Source organism: Mesoplodon bidens (assembly GCF_964165515.1).
Source record: "Mesoplodon bidens genome assembly, chromosome: 5".
Classification (NCBI taxonomy): domain Eukaryota; kingdom Metazoa; phylum Chordata; class Mammalia; order Artiodactyla; family Ziphiidae; genus Mesoplodon; species Mesoplodon bidens.
Genome location: NC_138161.1, coordinates 129555398 through 129579333, shown reverse-complemented (window position 1 = coordinate 129579333; position 23936 = coordinate 129555398). Strand labels below are relative to the sequence as shown.

The following is a 23936-nucleotide window of genomic DNA, read 5'->3' as shown; positions in this document are numbered from 1 at the left end:
CCTCTCACTGTTGCGGCCTCTCCCGTTGCGGAGCCACAGGCTCTGGACGCGCAGGCTCAGCGGCCACGGCTCACGGGCCCAGCCGCTCCGCGGCACGTGGGATCTTCCCGGACCGGGGCCCGAACCCGTGTCCCCTGTGCATCGGCAGGCGGACTCTCAACCACTGCGCCACCCGGGAAGCCCGGGGCCTTTGCTCTTGCTGTTCCTCCCGGGTGGCACGCTTGGTGCCCCGCTCTTTACATGGCCATTCCTGTTTCCGGAGGTGTCGCTTCCTGTCTAGCATTCCTGGCTCAACATGTGTCACCTCCTCAGGAAGCTCCTCCATCCCCGCCTTAGGTACAGGTAACGGCACCCACCCCTCGGGCCCTGTTTCTCAGGCGGCTCTGTTTTACTTTCCTCATTGGCTTCTCAGTTCATGCCTGGTGCCCTCTTATTGCCTTCTTATTTAACGCCTATGAGAGTAAGCTTGACAACAGGGGCCTTGCTCACCCTGTTCAGTGCTGTGTTACTGATAATACACCTGCTTCCTGTGACAGTATTAAAAAATGAAATAGGAAGAATATTTTCATAGATACCTCCTTCTGTTGGGAAAGCACTGTTCGCCAAATACAAAAGGCCATGTCGTTGAAATTGGGGCTTGAGGATATTGATACTAAGGTGTAAACCACATGGCCCCTTTTACAATGGCCAAATTAGGAAAAGCGCTCCATTGCTTTTTTCCTACGTCTTTATGAATAGAATATATTCTACAGTGAATTGCGATGATTAAACTTCAGTAACTAAGGTTGAATTCCTCAAACTTCATTGCTCCTTCTGGATTGTTTTTATTGTGTCTTCTCCTCCCCGCTTGTGTATCCCAGAACACCGCCCACACCCCCACCACTCACACGCACACGCACTTACACACACACACACACACACACACACACACTCACACTCAGAAGAGGTTCACATATAGATGACAGTAATTTTAATAGGTGTAAATGTATTCATAGCTAAAAATGTATTCTCTCTGAAATCTTTAAGGTAATTGATTTCTATTAATCAATTTTCAAAATTTGACCTTTATAAAGAGAGGATGGATTGAATAAATCATATCTAAATATAATAGTATTTTAATATTAAAGTAGATAATGAAAATGGGAAGAATCAAAGGGATATCAAAAAGAATAGAAAATGAGGTTCTGATTGCTTCTAAACTGTTTCTTTACGGGTCTTCCAACAAGTCCTGACCTTAAGAATGTAGAAGTTAAACAGCTTCTCTAGATGGGTTTCATGAACTGTGGAGATTCCAGGAAGTTCTGAGAGAGCTTCTTGGTGAAGTGTGATGAGTGAAAGAATCTTATTAGAAGAATAATGTTAGTTTTCTCATTTGATACCACACTTCCCCACCATACTCGTAAATTCACTGCTTGACAAAAACAAACACAAAAGAATCAAACTCAATAATACATGCCCAAATATTTCTCGGAGGGAATACCATTAAACATGAACTATTTAAAAATGAGGATAACCTCAAATTATTTTTAGCAGTTTTGCATAGGGTTAATGAGTAGTTTATTGTACTATATTACACATTCAGTGGATATTCATACTGTGCTGTGCAGAGTATATAATTCACATGAATAATGTTTTTCACAGGGGTTCTTTGAAATCATTTGAATTGTTCGGGGGCAGTTTCCCTCAACTTTTAGAAATTATATTCACTTATGATGCATGGCCCTCAAATAAATACAGAAATCTCAATTAATTTTGCCTGTTTTATCCAAGAACATAAATGTTAATAAAAAACTAACACATTTCAAACTTGTCCTCTATAATTAACTTTGCCTGTTTATTTTTAATCTTAGAGATGTGGTGAATCAGAGGTCTTAGATGAGAAGGAGTCCATTTCTTCAGCCTCTCTTGCTGGATCTAGTTTGCCTGTTTTCCAGAATGTTCTGCTAAGGTTTTTAGATACACAGGCCCCCTCGTTGTGTAAGTAAAGCTCTTTGCTTTTAGATCTTAAATAAGGGGATTGACCTTTTTTGGAATTGATCAGAAAGGGGAGAAAACCCTCCCCCCTCCCTTATCTGTAATTTTATCAAAAGTTCTTTGTACTAAATATAATGCATATTTTACCACGCAAAATTTTGTAGCCTATTTTCAGTGGAGACTTTTATGTGATTTTAGAATCAGGCAATCTTGAAAGACTTAAAAATTTCCAGAGTTTTAATAGTTAAAACAATAAGTCAGCTCACTCCCTTGTGTTTGGTGGACTAATTTTCCCTTTCTAGATCCTTCTTAACCAAAAGAGAGGAGCTAAGGTCCTGTGATGTTATTATATATATATATTGTGATTATGAACTTTCTCTTTTTGCACTGTTTTCTAAATTCCTGATTTTCTAACTTCTGACATTAAAAGGGGGAATAAATAAAACAAAAGTACCTTATAAGCAGGTCTCTGATACAAGGAACTAGTTTGTAAAGATGGTTGGCTGCTTGCCTACACTCTCTCGGATGTTCATGTCCTATCATGTTCTTTTTGTGTCTTTATTCCATTGTTGGTGGGGAGAGGGGGATTTGGGGAATAAACGACCACCCAGTGGGTTTGTACTGTAGGTGGAAACTTTAAAGAAGTCATTTGTGTGAGCTAAGTGGGCTTGACCTTATTCTGAGGTTTTCATCTGACAAAGGACAGCAGGGAGGGTCTCAGTATAGATGGTGATGGAAAAACAGAAAAATGGCAAAAAGTGACAAATGATAGGAGAGAAAAGAGCAGAAGGTAGAGAAGGGAGCCATCTGTGGAGAAGAAAGAGGTAAAGCAGCAAGAAACAGTACTGCTTCCTATTCCTCTGAGGAGGGCCTCGTTTAGGGTTGAGTGACACCTGGGCGTGAGGTTCTTTTAGTTACTTGGTGGCTGTTCTAGGCTAGAGGGAGAACAGGAGCCCCAGCCAAGCTGGTGGTCGGAATGTAGGGAGCAGTGATGAAGCCTGGAGAAGGGAGCAGAGAAACGAAAGGACAGGAGAGACTCCGGAGAGGAGAAGATACGTTGTCAGGGATGGAAGTCAGCAGCTCTGACTTACCTTGTGTCCTGGGGGAGACAGACATTTGCCCTTTGCTCCCCTCATCGTGTCCCCACTCCTGTTGCCAAAGAAATTCGGGAAGAACGTCCTCCTCCTGTGCCTTGCTTGCTCTGGATCCCGCTGACTGCTCTGTCGGAGAGAGCGCTTCTGCTCCTCGGAATCGAGCTTGCTCACCATTGGCTTTGGAGATGGGCGAGAGCATACATTTAGGCTTAAGGTTTAGGGCACTGAGTGTAGTATTCCCTGGATCCAGCTGTTGTCTTTATGGGTGTTTGTGAATGGGATGGTACCAGGGACTGAGCTTTGTAGGTTTAGTCTCAGTACTTCAGTCATTTTTTAACCTCTCAAAGGTGCAGATACAGAGTTTTACAGCTGCGATATTAAAAGTCATAATGTGGGGCTTCCCTGGTGGCGCAGTGGTTGAGAGTCCGCCTGCCGATGCAGGGGACACGGGTTCGTGCCCCGGTCCGGGAGGATCCCACATGCCGCGGAGCGGCTGGGCCCGTGAGCCATGGCCGCTGAGCCTGCGCGTCTGGAGCCTGTGCTCCGCAATGGGAGAGGCCACAGCAGTGAGAGGCCCGCGTACCGGAAAAAAAAAAAAAAAGTCATAATGTGAGTAAAATAGACTGGCTATGAATTTATAAAGATGGCACAGCTCCATCTTGGGGCCCTTTTTATTCCATTATCCCTTTTTCTTTTCAGTGGATCCCACTCACGAGTTTTTTCCTATACCATCTGAATTATGGTTCTATTGTGAAGTCTCCTTTGAAAAAGTGCAAACCACTCTCCCCCAAAACACGGATACACTCTAGGTAGAACAGTCATGAGTCATGAATCATGAGCAGTTATAATAGTAAAACCAGAGGAAAGCAGTCTAGCCCTGCTTTTTTTTCTTACCTGAAATTTTGTGTGTTTGCGTGATTACTTAAATCATCATTCATTTGCCAGGGACCACTACCTTTAATCTAGAAATGGTGCTTAGAACACTGGATACTATTGATATTTTTCAGTTACAGTGGGACAGTCAAAACTGGTGTGCCACAGAGAAGGAAACCATAAACAAGACAAAAAGACAGCCCTCAGAATGGGAGAAAATATTTGCAAACGAAGCAACTGACAAAGGATTAATTCCCAAAATATAGAAGCAGCTCATGCAGCTCAATATCAAAGAAACAAACAACCCAATCCAAAAATGGGCAAAAACCTAAATAGACATTTCTCCAAAGAAGATATACAGATTGCCAACAAACACCTGAAAGGATGCTCCACATCACTAATCGTTAGAGAAATGCAAATCAAAACTACAATGAGGTATCACCTCACTCCGGTCAGAATGGCCATAATCAAAAAATCTACAAACAATAAATGCTGGAGAGGGTGTGGAGAAAAGGGAACCAACCCTCTTGCACTGTTGGTGGGAACGTAAATTGATACAGCCACTATGGAGAACAGTATGGAGGTTCCTTAAAAAACTAAAAGTAGAACTACCATATGACCCAGCAATCCCACTACTGGGCATATACCCTGAGAACACCATAATTCAAAAAGAGTCATGTACCACAGTGTTTACTGCAGCACTATTTACAATAGCCCGGAGATGGAAGCAACCTAAGTGTCCATTGACAGATGAATGGATAAAGAAATGCGGCACACATATACAATGGAATATGACTCAGCCATAAAAAGAAACGAAACTGAGTTATTTGTAGTGAGGTGGATGGACCTAGAGTCTGTCATACAGAGTGAAGTAAGTCAGAAAGAGAAAGACAAATACCGTATGCTAATGCATCTTAAAAAATAGGTTCTGAAGAACCTAGGGGCAGGACAGGAATAAAGACATAGACATAGAGAATGGACTTGAGGACACAGGGAGGGGCAAGTATAAGCTGGGTTGAAGTGAGAGAGTGGCATTGACAAATATACACTACCAAATGTAAAATAGATAGCTAGTGGGAAGCAGCTGCATAGCACAGGGAGATCAGCTCAGTGCTTTGTGACCACCTAGAGGGGTGGGATAGGGAGGGTGGGAGGGAGGTTCAAGAGGGAGGGGATATAGGGATATACATATATACGTATAGCTGATTCTCTTTGTTATACAGCAGCAACTAACACAACAATGTAAAGCGATTATACTCCAATAAAGATGTTAGAAAAATAAAACAATAAAAATTAAAAAACAAACAAAAACAGAAAACCTGGTGTGCCAGTTCTGTGCCAAACACTACAACCTCATAATTTTCCAATAAATCCCTTATTTTATTAAAAAAAAATGAAAAGTAGTGAAAATATTGTTAAAATTAGTCATTGTTTTTTGGGTTTTTTTTTCCCTACCCAGTTGAGGAAACTGATTCTTGATTGAATTTGTTTCTTTACAGCGGATCCAAACAGTGAATGTGAGAAGGTGGAATTTGTGAACCTGGTGCTGCTCTTCTGTGAGTTCATCCGGCACGACGTCTTCTCCCATGACGCCTACATGTGTACCCTCATCTCTCGAGGAGACCTGTCCATCACCGCCTCCACTCGGCCCCGGTCGCCAGCAGGAGAAAATGCAGATGAGCACTATCCAAAGGACCATGATGTGAAAATGGAGGTATGGCCCTGGGAGGGGTGCTGCACCCCCCAGAAACCAAACTCTGCTGGGGAACCACTTTTAGCGGGATTATGTGGTGGTGGAAAGGTGATCGTTTCCAGTTTTACTCTCTGGTTTCAAAGCTCACTTATCTCTGCTTCTCACTCACACACAAAACATTTGGACTGTAGTTTATATCTCCTAGAATTTTCTTTTGGATATGCTAATGCTAGTAATGAAAAGATTTGACAGGCTATCACAGTTTTCATTGGATTGGAATTATATTCTTCCAAGTTTATATATTTCTAATCTCCAGTTTTCCTTTAATGTTGGGCCTCACAATTGGACTTGTTTTGGCCCTAACATCCTGTCTGTTTTCATTCTAAGGAGCATCTTTTCTCCAGTGTATCATTCATTACTTATATCACTCTTCTATACGTACGTTTTAGTCATAACACATCGTATTTTCATTTCAATTAATTAAAAATTTAATCTCTCTCAAATGTTGCAGAATTGCTCTTTTTAACAAATTACTTTATACTGTGAGTATGACTTTATAATTTTCTGCCAATTTCTTGTATTTTGGACATTGTTCCAGATACTTATGGAAATTTTCAAGGCAGAAAACATGAATTTGGTGATGGGAAATAGTAGAAAATGGTGAGAGATTGTGACAGTTTTTAAAAAATAAAGCCTCATATTGGTTCTGTGAGAGTTTAAGCATATACTATGATGATATTTTAAAAATAGTGGCTATCCTTGTAATTTAAAAACCTGCCATTAAAATTGCACATGTGAGTTTGTACTCTTAAGATTTTTAAAAATTATTTCTTTAATGTAAATACTTTTGTTTTTAAATTTGTCCACAGTAGAAGTTAAAAAGAGTAAAAAATAAAGTTACTTTACCTGTTTATGCTTTTTCTATGTTTCTGTTTTCTCTTTTCTATTTTTGGACATCAAGGTATCTTATTATCTTAAACATACTCTTAGATTTTTCTTACTAAGACAAGCTGGTGAGCGTGTGACTAGGAGTACCCCCAAGAAGGAAATTATGGCCAGTTTTTTTTTTTTTTTTTTTTTTTGCGGTATGCGGGCCTCTCACTGTTGTGGCCTCTCCCGTTGCGGAGCACAGGCTCTGGATGCGCAGGCTCAGCGGCCATGGCTCACGGGCCCAGCCGCTCCGCAGCATATGGGATCCTCCCGGACCGGGGCACGAACCCGTATCCCCTGCATCGGCAGGCGGACTCTCAACCACTGCGCCACCAGGGAGGCCTGGCCAGTTTGTTTTTAATCAGGAAGTTTGTATACTTTTTCCCTTAAAATATCACGGAAGTTAAATCTTTTTCATCATGAGGACAAATAATGTGACTTTGTAAAGCAATGGGTGTCTGAACTTCCTTTTCTTTTTACTGAGAAAAAAAGACACTAGGGGGAAAAGGGACATAAGATGGTTTAAAATGTCACTGTCATGTTTTAGCTCCAGCTTCTTCATGAACTACAAAATTTACAACGTGACTTTCTTTCTCTGGCAATTATTAGGAACAGACTATTATGGCGCATATGGGCATTGACTCAGGAACTACTAATATTTTTGATGAAGTAGACAAGAGTGACTTTAAAACTGACTTTGGTTCGGAATTTCCAGTAGGTTCAACCTTCAAATTCTTATTGACCATTAACTGCTCCTCCCCACCTCTGCCCCAACTGTCTCCATCTTTCTGCCCCTTGCCCTGTGCATTGGAATGCACTATGTACTGGTAATGTGAATGTCATCCTCTCGCCTTCCACCCGAGGCCTTAGTTAATCATCTCATGCAGTTATCTCATTTCAGCTCTTCCTCAGTTTTGGCTGCCTTGCCTCCTTTTGTACATTCTAACACTCCCATCCTCCTGGTTGACTGTGACTCCTTTGTTCATTTAGAGATCATTATCTCAGGAATACATGAATGTCGTTTCATCAGGACAGCCCATGTTGATTTGCTGAATGTGTGTTCAGCTTCTCAGTAACAGCTTTCCTGGCTCTGGACTTGTTATACATTCTTCTACTTTATCTCAGTATAATTACAACGTGTTCTTCCTCAGGGATCTCAATGTGTAACTAACTCTTTATGAAAACACATGTTGGTTGGGGTACAGACTAAAACCTTTAGATCTGTTGTTCATGAGCTTTATTAGTGAATTATTTCTGTGTATATGTTTTTCTAGGAAATGTAGCCCTATGAGGAAAACACTTACCTATAAGTCTGATTTTATCTCTGGTCCTCCAGGAAATGTAGCTGTGCACATTTCTTACGTGTGTGGTTGTCATTGTCTCATCTTCAGAATGGGGGATGATGCTACTGATCTGAATATGAAACTTGTGCAAATTAACACAGTCTATTATTTTGCTCATTGATTAAATAAGGAAAGGATATGGTGTGAGTGTCTTGTGGGTGTGAAGTTCTGTGTTTTAGTTTTGCTCTCTTTCATTTACAATCTCCAACATTTGTTTTACATGACTTAGATTTTTTCTCCCATGCCTGGAGAGTCCTGTGAGAATGCTAACCCTTCCCTGGGCAGAAGAATGTCAGTTAACGGTGAGAAGCTGTTGAAGAGAGAAAAACCAAGGGAGTTAATTTTCCCATCTAATTATGACCTCCTACGACATCTGCAGTATGCAACCCATTTTCCCATACCTCTGGTAAGTCACAGCTTGTCAGCTGGCAACCTGATTATTTCACTGCAGGGTCATTGACCATTGATTATTCAACCGCTTGCCTGAGTACTACGTACGGTAGCAGGTGAGTTTTTGCCTTCACTACTTCTTTTGTTATTGATTCTCATCATGTAGCTTACGTGCTCATGTAGTCCAAGTTAGTGGGGTGATACTACTACTGGCTGGCTAGATTTAACAGACTTTTCTATGTTCATGTCCTTTTATTAAGAGCATCTGAGTCACTGCAAATGATGTCTGAATGTGTTTTCCTACTTCAGTTTGAAACTCATTTACTGAGTAGCTTCTGTGTGCACTGTATTGTGGTAGGTACTTTTGGTATTATACAGATGAGTAAGAATTTTTGGGCACAGGAAAGATGAATAAGATAGGAGGGAGACAAATGTGTATAAAATGACAAGCACCAAAATAAGTGCAGTAATTAAGTAAAAACCCAAGTGTCCACTGGAAGGAGAACCGTTTGACATTCCTGCGTCTCTTCCACTCTCAAAGAATAAATGTTGGAAGGGGGGAGAGCATCTGGTTGAGAAATCGGTTATGGCTTCATAGAAGAGGCGGTGTATGAGATGGACTTGGATTTTGACCTGTTGACTTTAAGAACTGGATAGCATATGGAAAATGGTTGCCAGGAAATTTAGTGTTTTGAGTCATAACAAGTGATATGCTTTATTCTGAAGGGAAACAAGATTAGTTTTTTGTTATTTGTAGTGAAAATGGGGCCAAAATTTGTAAAATTTTTTTTTTTTTTTAATTCTTAGGTTCACTATCTTTTTCCCTGGAATTTTATTTTAAGTGTAATTTCAGTGAGTCATTTTTTTTAATTGAAGACTATTATTATTATTATTTTAACAAAAAATGTAATTGTGAGGTACATACTATGTTATTTCCTGGATATCTTTGAGGAGTTTTGATCTCTAGGCTAAATATTTTCTTAAATTTGTTTATTTTTTGGTTATTTTTGAACATTCTCCGAAATGACTTTCAAAATCACTACACCCATATATATTTTTTTCTTGTTACAATTGAGAACCACTTGTTAATTTTTCTCTGCCCGGGGCTATATCAAAAGTAGCTACAATTTTTTTCTTGTTCATCACTGGCTGAATATATCAATATTTTTCAGCTGCTACCTGTAGGCATCACTCATTTTCCACATAATGGAATAACTTCACAGTTTATTTAGGGCAGCCGAAAGAGTAGCCTGATATTTTAGAGATGTATCCTGAAGAATTCATGGCTGAACTATCATGATGTCTGTGATCTGTTTTAAAATAGTCAGAGTCAAAAAGACTCCATACTGAAGTCTGGAGTTAATGGTAATGCACTGGCATTAATTTCCTAGTTTTCACAAATGTATCGTGGTATGTAAGGCATTAGCTTTAGGGCAAACTAGATGAAGAGTGTGTGGGAACTCTCTGTACTATCTTTATACCTTTTCTGTAAATTTAAAATTATTCCGAAATAAAAAGTTTATTTAAAGAAAATGGACAGGGGAAATGAAGGAAAGGAAATATGGCAAAAAGTTGAAAATGGTTCAAATTGGTTGAGCGTTCTGTGCTCTTCTCTTGGGTAAGCAGCGCTTTGGACATCTCCCTCGCGCGTGTGTGGGTGTGAGAGCGGGGGGCTGCCCAAGCATGGACTTCTTTCCTCTGTTATTCGCGTGACCTTTGGTGACACAGTGGTTCCCAGCACTTAGCATTCTCAAGACTGTCCCCTTCCTTAGAGAGGAAAGAGCATGAATGATGTGACTATATGCCTCATGATGAGTTATGACATAATTCAACTGTCATGTGCAGTCATAAAAGAATTGCTAGAAAATTGATGTTGTAGGGTACAATTTTTTAACAGCCTTCTCTCACCAATTGTCCAGAAGCTCCTTTCCTGTGAGGGAAATTTAGAATAAGCTATCAAAAACGGGGCAATAAAAGTATATATTAATAGAAGAGTGACGTTAGGAATGCTGTAGTGAGTCTGGTTCTCTTCCTTAATAAAAGGGAAAACTCAACTAGCCAATCATGCATGTGAGGAGAATATAAGAATATGATTAAAAAAACAAAAAGTGGTTTTTTTTCCCCTCTCCTTTGTCTCTCACATGTGGCTCTAGTCAGTGAAGGCCAAGGAGAGAAGACTGAAAGGGGACTTGACCAAAAGATTCAGGAAAGTAAACTAGTTTCAGATATGGTCATATATGAATGTCTTGATCTGCTTGTCAGTGAAAACATGTTCTTAGATTGCCCACAAGCACAGGTTCTAGTGTCTAGGCATTCTCCCAGCCTGTACCACAGGTGAGTCACTTAGACCCTGTCCGTGTTAGATACGTGATGCTGACTGGGGTTCCTGTCATTAGCACTAGCCAGCTGGAGTTTGTCCAGTACCTACCATGTTATAAGTGTAAGAGGCACGTTTTTGTGCATTTTCTCCTTTACTGTGCTCTTCAAACTCAGAGAATGTATTGTAAAATTGTGGGTAGGAGTTGTCTTTAGGGTTCAAGCTTCAGAAAACAGTTCTCAGTGCAGAGCTAAAAAAATGAGTCTGGAGTCAAACTTGTCTTGTTAGCTTCCACGAACACCATCTTTCTTTCTCCCCCCCCCCCCATCCTTTGAGATCATTTATTTATTTTTACTGAGGTAATGTGGATTGATAACATTATATGTTTCACGCGTACAACGTTATATGTCTACTTCTATATCCACTATAGCCGCGGTCCCCAACCTTTCTGGCACCGGGGACCGGTTTCATGGAAGACAGTTTTGCCACGGTGGGGTGGGGGAATTGCTCAGGCGGTAACGCGAGCGATGGGGAGCGGCGGATGAAGCTTTGCTCGCCGGCCCGCCCCTCATCTCCTGCTGTGCGGCTGGGTTCCCGACAGGCTGCGGACCAGTAACAGTCCTCGGCCTGGGGGTTGGGAACCCCTGCCTTACAGAGGGCTCACCCCCCAAAGTTTCGTTTCCCTCTGTCACCATACAGGTGATCCCCTTTACCCATTGCATCCTTTCTCCCCAATCCTTCCCCTCTGGTAACCACCACTCTGTGCTCTGTGTTTGTTTTTGTTTGAGGAATACCATTTCTTGATCATTGCAGCTAATGCAAATGCATTACCAATTGTTTTAATGTGGGCTTTTATAACTGAAACAAAGAAAAAGATACAAAGTCTTAGGTATTCTTGTCTAAACTTTTCAGCCTTCTTTTCCCTAAATACGTATTTTATTTATTACCATCTATTGAATCCTTTCTGCATTACTGGCATTTGAGAGAATTTGATCAGTGGGTTGTGACCCTGAGCTTAGAGTCACCCTTTTTTTTTTTTTTTTTTTTTTTTTTTGCGGTACGCGGGCCTCTCACTGTTGTGGCCTCTCCCGTTGCGGAGCACAGGCTCCGGACGCGCAGGCTCAGCGGCCATGGCTCACGGGACCAGCCGCTCCGCGGCATGGGGGATCTTCCCGGACCGGGGCACGAACCCGTGTCCCCTGCATCGGCAGGCGGACTCTCAACCACTGCGCCACCAGGGAAGCCCGAGAGTCACCCATTCTTTAAACTGCCGGCCCTACATGGGGTCAGACTCATCTTCAGGACCTGGCTGGCACCCATCAGCCCAGCACGTGCTGCATTTCTAACAAGGCCTTGCTGTGTGGTGTCGGCCTATTTTAAGACCATGTGACTGGTGCTATTTTTCCATACCTTTGATGTCAGTTCCAAAACAGTAGTTTTAGCAGTTAGTATCATTTAACAACCCCCCTTGAAAATGTTATGGGGTCTATTTCATATTACTACAAAATAATACTAAGAAATCACTGGATTTGTCATTACTAACAGTAGAAAATCTTTATTTATAGCCTACAGGTAGAATATAAGGATATATAGTACATTAAAAACTATCCATGTATTTCCAAGCGTTTTTAAATTAAGCTTAAAAAAAAGCTTAAAAAATTTTAAGCTATTGTGGTAGGAAACAATTAGCTATTAAAAATTGGAGTAGTGAGCTACAAGTTTACCATTTTTGAAGATGGATTAAAACAAACAAACAAACAAACAAACATAAAAAAAAATCAGGCACAGCGCACAGGTGGTTTCATTAAAAAAAATCAGCTGGCTTCTTTTTTTTTTTTCTTTTTTGAGCGATCTAAAGGGCTTTCAGTTGTATTGCTGAAGGGCTTTCTGGAAACTTACATGGAGATTATTTTGCATATTTCTATCAGGAAGTCAGTTCCAGGCCTTTAAATGAATCCCTCATGAATACTTCGGTCTGTGTCATAGAGCTCATTTAGATTTCAAGGATATTGCAGGGTTTATGTTGGTGCAACAAGACGTTTTAGTTTTTTTGTACAAACGTTTGGGTTAAGGAGCGTCAACAACCACAAGAGTACTGCTTGGCTCGCATTTAGAAACAGGGTTTCTCAGTGAACCAAGCCACCTTTGCTAGCTGCCTGTGTTTTTTACTCACGGAGGCTCTTTTTTTTCCCCTCCTCCCCAGCAGTTTTGTACACTCAGTTGTCCAGTATGGCAGGAAAAGATGGCGTGAGAAAATCCCATACTTTATGCATTGCTTTCACAACTTGATTTTTCTTTCTGAGCCTTGGTCTCCTTACGTGAAGCCAACGTCTCCGTGACCTTTAAGCGGAAAGCTTTGGAGAGATGGTAGTACAGGATCGGATCAAAGCACAGGTTGGACACAGCCAGCAGGAGTGTGGCCTCTTTGGCTTTGAAAAGTGAAATCCTGGTGGAGCAGTCGGATATGACCTCTGTCTGGCTGAGGGTGTATGGGATTCGGACAGTGTGGTAGGGAACAAAACATATGATGTAGCCTGTAGTCACCAAAAGTATACTGATGAGAGCTCTTTTCACATTTGGATACTTTTCATTATCTTTGTTTCTGTAGAGTTGTCGAATTACAAGGCAGTTAGATATTAAGATGATGGCTGAGAAATTTAAGAATATTGCTATGCATATGAAATTTGTCAGCAAATGCCAGTTTCTTCCAAACTCCTGTTTGAATTCCATGCAACCCACATTGGGCTTTTCCTTCATGTCTTTGATGGGAATGATCATGTTTGGCACCATTATAAGAAGGACCATTAACCATACAACAGTCGATATCATTTTGGCAAATCCAGGTTCTTGTATTCGATAAATCTTGCAGCTGTGTGTCAGCTGAAGACAGCGATCAATGCTAACAAATGCTAGGAAGATAATTGATAAGTACATATTAATGTAGATGAGGCAGGCTGTTACTTGGCAGTGGAATATCCTCAGCTTCCAGGGCGCCACGCCCAAGTCGACAACGATTTTTACTGGTAATGCCAGAGTAAGCAGGAAATCGGCTGTAAGCAAGTTAATTAAGTATATGCTTACACACCTGTGATTTGTGTTTTTCTGTATGAAAGCCCAGGCTGCAAAACAACTTCCAATAATTCCAACAATGAAAACTAAATAAAAAAAATATGTGAATGGCTCCAGGTCTCTGTAAACTGGGCAGAAGGTAGAACTGTTGGTCATCCTTACTTTCCCTCAAGATGACACTGTCCCCCCCAAAAAAAACACCAAAGAATCTGTTAAAATAGAAAACAAAGGGGAGAGAAGGGAGGTCAGTAATTCAAGTTGGATATTATTTTCTTCAAACACAATTGCATTCACAAAACCACGGTCACAGCCTCTCTGCTTCTTAGAATTTTATTGGTGAACTGACTAGATTGTGTGGACCGGTGGGAACATCTTAGATTATGAGGAAGCCTGGGTTTTCCATGGTCTGATTTTATGATTTTGGGAAATCCCATGTAGGTTGCTTCTAGAAAGGATATTTTTGACTTCACACTTTTGCATTCTGATAGCTCTTTTGTTACCAGTTGCGTTGGAAGTTAGTTTGCAGAGGAGATAAGTGAACTGAAATTCTGAGAAATAGAGAGAGGAAGCAAAAAAGGTTTGGTTGTGGCTGAGCCTGAAGAGCTCTCAGTGAGGCTTCCTGGCTTTCTGTTCTCATAGATTGACAGAGCTCTTCGTGCTAGAGGAACCTAGGCTGGAACCTAGGGGAGGTGAGGAAGGACAGAAAATTGTACTAAAATCTAAAAGATTCTATCTAAAATGTAGGCCTTTTATTGTGGAACCCACTAGAACATTTTCACAATGAGAATTTCATTTCGTTTTTCTTTTTTTTGCCAGAAAAAGTTGTAGGATTAGAATCTGGTCTTGCCTCGTTGCGCTAGATTTGTGATGGTACAAGACCTGTGCTATCCAGTTTGGTAGGCTGCAGCCACCTGTGACCATTAAGCCCTTGAAATGTGACCAGTCCAAATTGATGTGTGCTGTAAGTGCAAAGTACACACTGGGTTTTAAAGATTTAGTGTAAAATATTATAAAGAATAGTGCAAGTAGTAAAATTGTACTATTTTATGCAAATAGTACAACAGTTAGTAAAATATGTCATTAATTTTTATATTGAGCACGTCTTGAAATGATATTTTTGATATATTAGGTTAACTATATTATTAAAATTAATTTAGCCTGCTTTTTGCTTTTTTAAGTGTAGCTGTGAGATAATTTTAAAGTACCTTTTGTGGTTTGCTTTATATTTCTCTTGAACAGTGCATGTATAGATGTTTGCATATCAGTGTTGGTGAGAAGGTTGACTAAGAACGTATTTTAAAGGCTTCTAGGACAAGGATGTATGATCATTGGTTACACACTTCTCAAAGAGAAGCTCAGTTATATATATGGATGTTTGAAAACATCTAACTTTAACACTTGAGGTTTTTTTTTTTTTTTTTTCTTCTTCTTCTTCTTTCATTGCGGGTTTTGCAGCACTCAGGGCTAGAAGTTTAAGACCTGCCCTTAGAACCATTGTGATCATCACGGATGGTGACAAAATCTTGTCACGTTCCCTTCAAATCTGGAACATTGGGTGACTTATAGCACAAGTTAAAACAAACTGGGTATCATTTATTCCCTTTGACCTAGTCTAGTCAAGCTCATGCTCTTTGGGCCACAGGTATTCTTCCTGGTGCTACTTCCTGATAAATACCCTCCTCGCGCATCTTAAACACCTTTCTTCCTTTGTTTTAATAATCAGAAGATCGCTTTTGTGTTTTAGCAAGAAAAAATTGATATGTGGCTTGTAAAAATAGCAAATAGTAAGTATAGTGGCTATGAAGGCCAAACAAGCCCATTCTCTGAAACGTCCTTTTAAAAAACAAACAAGAACTTCAGAAGCCTTTCTGAATCTTAATTCTCCTAATTATTTAATGATCCATTGTGTACCTCTTGGGGTGAAACAGTATGCAAGTGGAGGGATAAGGCAGATGTACATAAAACTTTCTAAGTTAAAGTGACATTTAAAGGGTATACGTCCTTCACCCTTCCCTACCTGGGATAGGACTTGAGGGTCCATGAATAATGTCATTCTGTACTAAACTCAGTGAAAGTAATCAAGCACCTACTTTGTGTCTGGCACCATGCCAAGTACTTTACATGTACTTATTTAACCTTTCATTATTTCTATCACGTAGATGTTATTATCCCTGTCTTACAGATTAGAAAACTGAGGCACCACAAGGCTAACACTCAAGGTTATATAGCTGGTAAGTTATAGAGCCAGGAGTCCCACCCAGACAGTCTGATCTCAGAAGCCATGTTCAAAATCACTTCGAAAGTTTGTCTCAGTAATAATGATGGTGATTATTATTATTATTTGGAGTCATAATTTTAAAATTCTATTCCCATATAGGTCATTACTGAGTAGAGTGCCCTGTGCTATACAGCAGGTTCTTATTAATTGTCAATTTTATATATAGTAGGGTGTATATGTCAATCCCAATCTCCAAATTAATCTCTCCCCTTCCCCCTTGGTAACCATAAGTTTGTTTTCTACATCTGCGACTCTATTTCTGTTTTGTAAATAGGTTTCATTTGTACCTTTTTGGTTTTTTTTTTAGATTCCACATAGAAGCAATATCATATGATATTTGTCTTTCTTGTTATTATAGTAGCAAACCTCTACTAAGTGCTTACTCTTGGGAGGAACTATAGTCTAAGCAATTTTCATGTAAAAGAGCAGAAATAAAGTATTCATTCTTTTTCCTAAATACTACTAAAAGATGTTTAGGCTCCATGTGTTTTGATGTTTCATTTTCCAGTACATATATTTAAAAACCAAACCTAGCTTCTATCTTTTAAGCCTAAACCTCCTTTACTTTCAAAATTCCTGTGACCTCGTCCCTCCGTATCATCCGCACTCTCTTCCTCCCAACTCTCTACTTTAGGTTGGTGGGATCTCTACTGTCCTGGGAGCTCTTCCTTCCTTCCTTTGTACTTTTCATTGTGATACAATTTGGGGATCGTAGGATTCCAAGGATGGGGGGAACCTTTATTAATAGCATCTGGTCCAATCCCCAGATTTGAGGAGACTGAGGTCTGGCGCTTGGGTGTTGGTCAAGGTTTCCTGGCTCGTTAGAGCAGGCTAGGATCCGACCTTGTTGATCATTCCCTAGACTCTCTGCCTTTATTCTTCCCAGCTCCAATCCTGCCTATCCTAAATGCCTGAAGGAAGCTCTTCAGGTCTGAAGTCTACTCTAGGCTTCACTGAATTCCTTATGACTTGACTTTTAACAGTAACCATTTATTAAGTACCTGGGCCTTCTAAATGTCCTTTTTGTTCTCTGGGTCAGAAGCTAGTGTTGGTGTAGATGGACCCTCATCTCCCACCTTTGCTCACTGTTCCTTTACAAAGTGCCAGGATTTTGGCCTATGCTGTTGTATTGCAAATGCTACATTATAAGAGTAACATATTATGTGTTTCTCTGAGTGCCCCTTTTGCTCATACAATTATAAAGTCTCAATTTATAGATGAATATGTGGTAAAGAGAAGGATTAGAGAATAATTTGTTTTGATCAATTAATATACTATGTAAATGGAACTGACCATATATACCATTCACGGGTAATTCATTTAAAAATAATTACGGTGTAACTGTTCATTCATGAATGCTTGAGAGTCATGCAGTGCCTCGCCGTTGCTTTTCTTGAACCTCAGTCTAGATCTCAATGAAGCACAAATCTCTTTATTTAAAAATTTTGGTCTCATCAAGTAGAGGTTAAATTGTACTATAATAACATTCTGTGTTTTCTACCATGAATTTGAAAACTAAGTGTTTGATGAGTATTTTTTCAACCAGTTATTAGCCTGTGGAAATCTGAGGTACCCAGATGTATTCCAGCAAAATCAAGAAAAGATTTCAAGTGTCTCCTTTGTTTGAGAGTGCCCATTGCTTAGAAACTCATTAGATACTCATTAGATATTTTTTTATGGAAGTCACAGTGGAATTTTCTTGAAATTACCTATCGCAATGTTTGTAGAGACCTGTTGCGCCCTGTCGTGAAGACCTACAACAATGGCCTTTATCCATCCAGTTATAAAATCGAGTTACTGAATAGTTAAGCTTATCTGTAAGTAAGCAGTATTCAGTCTTGTCTGAATTAAGCTGTCTTTCTGAAAGGGATGGATGAGGTCATCAGGTAGAAGAAAATTACAGTGTAGTTCACAGTGAGAATCTATTTGGAGTTTAATAATTGGTGCCTTCTTGCACAGCAACCGTATTACATGCTGGCATTTTCAACTTACATGGTTTAAGCACTGAAAATCATAGATTTCCCTTCCATGGAAAGACATTTGGATATATTAAGTATTTAAAAAGACATACCTGGGGGTATATTCTCTGAGCCTCAGCGCGCCTTGCTCCCAGTCTGCAGAGAAGCATGAGCTGTTTGGCTAGCTACAGCAGTAGCAGCCTCATTGCAGGACTGCCGGCTGCACTAAAAATTTCCTTTCCTTTTTATGTGGTTTTCAAATGCTGCATATTGACGTAGATGAAACTGTGGTTTGCACATAGCTTAACTGTATGAAAGCCTCTTCAAGTCCTTTTCAATTTTGTGTAACCTTTCTTAAACAATTCAGATTCATCTCTTCTTTTAGAGGGAAGATTTTTATTCATCTGTTGTAATACCTAGGTGTGTTTTTTTGTTTGTTTGTTTTGAAAACACCCAAGATGTGTATTTCATCATAATGATTTTAAAGAATGTCAATTTTTTGTGCCTTGAATGGTGTTATGAGTTAAAGATATTAGGTGTTTAAGCAAAATTTCTTTAGTATACATACTGACACTCATCAGTCTTTCAGAGTTATAATTTAAAAAATGGTTGCAGTTTGGATCCTGCTGAGACATCTATTAAACAAAAACGATGTGGTCAAGTTTATGTTGTTAAGTATGGAAAGAGAAGAGGAAAATCATTATGTAGAGAGATAATCACTGTTAACGTTTTTGGTACATACGTTTTAAAATTTTTCTTTGTGTATACCCACTTAAAAATGTTATTATGGGGCTTCCCTGGTGGCGCAGTGGTTGAGAGTCCGTCTGCCAATGCAGGGGACACGGGTTCCTGCCCCTGTCTGGGAAGATCCCACATGCCGCGGAGCGGCTGGGCCCGTGAGCCATGGCCGTTGAGCCTGCGCGTCTGGAGCCTGTGCTCCACAACGGGAGAGGCCACGACAGTGAGAGGCCCGCGTACCGCACGAGAAAAAAAAATGTTATTATGTTGTGCAGACTGTTTTATAGTTTGTAATCTTTTTATTCAAAAGCATATTGGATCTGTTTTTCTCAGTTATGAGAGTAAACCTGGGGTGTGCATTTGTCAATTTGGCCCCAACGGCATAATGAATTGAGACAGGTATTTAGTAATTAATAGATTCTATGAAAAGGGACGCTCCAGTGTACATTTAAATTGTTTGGGTAAATGTTCATTCTTCCTGTGGGGGAGTGAGTGTGCCGGTCCAAAGGCGATTTGTTAAGTGCAAAGCCATTGCCTGATCACTTCGGGTCTGGGTTTTTCTGTTGCTTCATTGTCTTGGAGGGTACTTTGGTTTCATCTCTTTTTCTCTTAATAATTCTTAGTTTTCCAAATAATAAAGAAAAAAGTCAGAAGAAACCTCTCTAGAATCTAAAATGCCTCCCTTTTGGTATTCACTTTGCTAAGGAAAATTCTCTTAAAAGACTAAATGAGTACTGTCAAGCTGGAGGGAATTTAAGGAGGATCTAGGGAACTTTGGAAAACAATAATGTGTCAAGACGCTTATGATGACAGTGTCCATTTGTTTCTGATACTCCGGTGTTCTTTCGAATTCAGGTAATTATTGTTATTACTGTATTTTGCAAAAGAATAACTTTACATATATTCACTCAAAAATTGGAGGAAAAAACCCAAATCTTTCTCAAACTTTGTATTTGATTTTCGTTAGGAACCAATGTTAACTTTCATCATAATAGTGCTCGGAAATGCTCTGTGTTTTAAGATTTGTGTGCATCATATTGGATAGAACTCACTTCTGTCCACTTCAGAAAAGACATGCTTGCAGACAGTCAAGTTAAGTGAGAAGTTATGACCAGAGTTTACACTCACTGGGGGATGGAGAAGGTGAGATGGGAAGAATTTGGTGAGATGCAGTTGGCTGCCAGCTGAGTGGTGACTGGTTTTAAAATGATATGAAGGAACACTGGAATCAAAGGTTTTTGGTAAAGTTTCTTTTTTCTTTTTTAGATAGGCGTATTTATATGTGTACTTCCCCCTTCACTTTGGGGTATAGATAGAATTAAATACATTCAACTGTTCTTAAAAATCTACTATAGACAGTTTTTTGTGTCTGCATTGCCAAATATAAAAGAGCTAAAGTCTCCTAGTTCTCGATGTTCCATTTCCTTTTTGGAATAGTGAGAAACCAATCTTTTAATAGTGAAACTGAACCACGTTCCTCCTTTTGAGAATGAGCCTGAGGCACCTTGGCATTTTGTGGAAGTTTATTCACAGTGGAAACATGCTTTTCTTGGCTACCGTCCCTGTTGTTGTTTTTGTCTTTAACACGAGTTCCATTTGAATTTCCATAGGTCGCTTCTTTCTGTTTCATTAAGGACAGATGTTTTTCAGTGGGTGTTTCCTTAGCGTTCTAGGAAATCGCGCATCATCACTAACCCGGTATTTCAGAAACCCAAGTGGGACGAAGTTGAGGGGAAGTTGTGTTTCCCTTACCTTGGTCCTGGCAATACTTATTTAAGAAATGACATACAATTTACTTTAATGGATATTTTGTATATTTAAAAATTGAAGCTAAATTGCCCCATGAATTGAGAAAAAGAATCTTTTTGTCCTCAGTCCCTTATCCACACAAATCATGCTTTTGATCTTACTGAACACAAATACCAAACAATGGTATTTCAATAGAAGTATCATTTTTAATGTGTAACATTCTTTTTTTTTTTTTTGGCTGCACCTAGCGGCACACGGGATCTTAATTCCCCGACCCAGGGAGCGAACCCATGCCCCCTGCAGTGGAAGCGCGGCGTCTTAACCACTGGACCGCCAGGGAAGTCCCAAATATGTAACATTCCTAAAATTTGCTTTTAAAACGTACCATGGTAGCCTTCGGAGCTAATGAGGAAGGAGAAAATGAATGCTGGGGTAGGTAGCCGCTGCCACGGCCAGGAACACAGGTCTGATAATTTATTTTCTTTAAAGAAATCCATGAAATGGAGGAGATTCCTCTCTTTACAGATGGGGAAACTAAGGCATGGGGGAAATTGAGGCCTTGCCCAAAGCTGCACTGTTAGACCCCAGTGTCTCAGCACTTAATTATGCTTCTTCAAACGAAAGTGTTGGTTGGAAACTGGGGTTATAAAGGAGGACACCAGGTCAGTTCATCACCACCACCACCCCTCCCCCCTCCCCCCCACACGTATATTTAGTGTTTACAGCTGTTTGAACTTGAACTTGAGTGCCACTGGGCAGTGGAACAGTCACCACTGTGCCCACTTTTCTTATGGAGTTTGCAACTTGGGATGTTCACCGCTCAAAATAGTTTGCATCCTGAAGTTTTTTTTTTTAATGATCTTTGGGCAGGGGGCTGTTCTTTGGTTAATGAATGCTGATCAGAACATTTCTCCAGCAGCTTCTGTGGCTCCGTGACTTCAGCCTTCTCTCTGGAGCCATTGTGCTTTAGGTTCATGTTTTGAACGTTTTTCAAGGCACATAATCCCCTTTCCCACCTGAGTTAGTCCAAAGACATTCTTTCCTGACTCTGAGATTGGTTGCTTCAAGTCTGACAGTGACGGACATGATTAGACAGAGTAGTTTTAAAGTGAGTTGTAGATGCAGAGCTTCCAAGAGGTTGAGGTTTCTGCATTATTTGAATTCTGCTTCAGTTTTCCCTTTTTAATGAAACATCGTGTAAAAATTTGGAAATACGTTGAAGGCCGATGTGTCTTGTACATTCTCGGGATGTGAACTCGGTCGTAGGGCTGGCCGGGTCTATCCTGTCATTCCCTTGGCCGGTCCTTTTGGTTTTCCGCCTTTTTATTGACTGTACAATGTTATCAAGTCAACATACAATCCTTCTCAACTTTCAGTTGTGAGGTGTGACTGTGCTATTTGATTCATGGTTATAAAATAATTAGTAGTGGGGAAGTCCCTTAAAAGGAACTCTTAAAGGATATCTTGTTTCTTTTTAGTCACTGAAGTTCTTTTTTTTTTTTTTTCCCCCACTTGAGTGCTATGGTCTATTTCTTATGAAATTTGAGTAACATGTTTTCAAAGTGCAGGACACATTTTATGAACTCTGTTGTTACTTTCCAGGAGAAGGCTTTTGGAGCAATTCTCCCTTGCCCTTGCCATGTGAGTCTTTGTTTTTTGATCAAGTGGTTAAGAAAAATTCTAACAATAATTATTTCTTGACTGCAGGCTGCCTCCTTAACTCCCATCCTAGAGAAGGTGTTTGTTGCTTTTAGAAGGTCACAGCATAGAAAGGGTGATAAGGAGGACGCAGGTCCTGCGATGATGCAGACAGACTCTGGGCTGTTAGAGCCTGTGGGGATCCAGGAAGTGCAGTCCTCTGACCGAGGTGGGCAAAGAGCTGCTTCTGAGAAGTGAGGGGGTGGCGACAGGTTTGGAGGAAGATGCACATGATTGGGCTGTGGGGAGGGTGTTTGGGGACCCTCGCTCAATCTGGGTGCGTGGAGTATGTGTGCAGGACCTGTGTGAGGAAGAGGCTGAGACTAAATCTTGGTGCCGTCTGGTCCATCTTGGATGCTTTAGTTAGTATGCGGTGGAGAGCTCAGGAAGGTTATGTGAAGAGAGGAGCGGTCAGCTCAGTGGTACCAGGTGAATCTGCGGGCTTTGGAGTGTTTTGGGTTGGGGGAGAAAGCGGAAGACAAGAAGTCAGTTTGGAGGCGCTTTGCAGTCTTTTTAGGTGAGAGGCAAGGAGCATCTGAAACTGGCCGGGAAGAGATGGGCAGTTGGGAACGACTGCAGAGGTGAAATCGCCGAGGAATCGGGCTGGCAGGGAGCAGACTGCGGTCTCAGTCCCGGGAAGGGCAGGCTGTGGAGAGGACTCTGGTCTGGCAGGTAGAAAGGCAAGTTTGGTTTATTAGCGGAGTGTGTTTTTAGTGCCACCTCATTATTTGGTGTAGCATAGACTGCTTTTTATTTTATCCCTTTCCATTTTGCTACCACAAAAGGAGAGCTGACAGCTTCCTTTTATGAGTTAAACCGTGGAAGGTGGCTGGAGAAACAGTACAAACCCAGCCCTGGTTACATCCGCTGCAGCCCTGCATCAGCCCTTTAATGGAAGCCATACCCACAACTTTGGACATTCAGGTCTATTAGCCAATACATCTCTTTTATTGCACATGCCCAATTTTAGGTTTCTTTTCTTTCCTTTCCTTTTCTTTTGTCACTTACAAATGAGAAAATCTTGATACATTAGCATCACCTAAATGATTAATCTAGAGACTCTACAAAGCACCCTTAAACTAAGCTTTGTTTCTATTTGATGATGTGAGTAAAGTATGTGCTGTTATTTCTCTGTTCTATCCTTAAACCCTATTGCTACTACCTATGTGCTTTGACAATGGAGAAAAAGGAAAAAATAAAAGACTTTATTAGTACAGAACGTGACATCAAAAGATAATATCATACAAATTATAAACATAACAGCTCATCTGCCCAAAATGACACAGGGTTTCCTTTTGGGTAAACAGCGCTGTGAGGGTTTGTGTGTTGGGGTAGGAGTGACCTGATACTGTGTGGTCTTCAACAGTAAAAAGCTGCTACTTCCTTTTGGTCAACTATTCTCTGCAAGATTCCAGTGGCATGTGGATTACCACTTTACGACAGGACATCCCCCCAAAAGAACCACTTTAACAAAATGTAGCTTTACTTTCCCATATGCCACTTTTCAAAATGTTTAATTATTTTACAGCACTGCTTGTATGAAGTGATTAAATGTTGTATTACGTTAGCTGTAGCAAATATATATTACAAACCTTATTTATAAACTAGCTACAGAAAAGAACACATTATTACACAAAATAATAAAAAAAATAGTACTGATGATCTCAGAGATGTTTCTGGATTAATCCACTCTCACTGTTGCTCTACTATTTTATTTTTTGTTGTAGCCCTGGACCTTAAAGTTCCTTTTTTTAAAATTTACCTGACTTTTCAATATTTGAATAAACTCCTTATGATCTGACTTCTAACTCTAATACCTTACAGATATTTCT

General features: G+C 40.3%; 2 protein-coding genes across 2 annotated transcripts in view; one reads left to right on the top strand and one right to left on the bottom strand.

The window, feature by feature from the left end:
- Positions 1-23936, top strand: part of MED12L (mediator complex subunit 12L) — a 319746-nt gene that overhangs the window by 90802 nt on the left and 205008 nt on the right. The window contains exons 13-16 of the mRNA XM_081234367.1: positions 1851-1977; positions 5441-5655; positions 7174-7278; positions 8137-8313. Coding sequence (XP_081090493.1) covers positions 1851-1977; positions 5441-5655; positions 7174-7278; positions 8137-8313 — 624 coding nt within the window. The remainder of the gene's footprint in view (positions 1-1850; positions 1978-5440; positions 5656-7173; positions 7279-8136; positions 8314-23936) is intronic.
- Positions 12235-23936, bottom strand: part of GPR171 (G protein-coupled receptor 171) — a 21208-nt gene continuing 9506 nt past the window's right edge. The window contains exon 2 of the mRNA XM_081234372.1: positions 12235-13892. Coding sequence (XP_081090498.1) covers positions 12880-13839 — 960 coding nt within the window. The 5' untranslated portion in view covers positions 13840-13892 and the 3' untranslated portion in view covers positions 12235-12879. The remainder of the gene's footprint in view (positions 13893-23936) is intronic.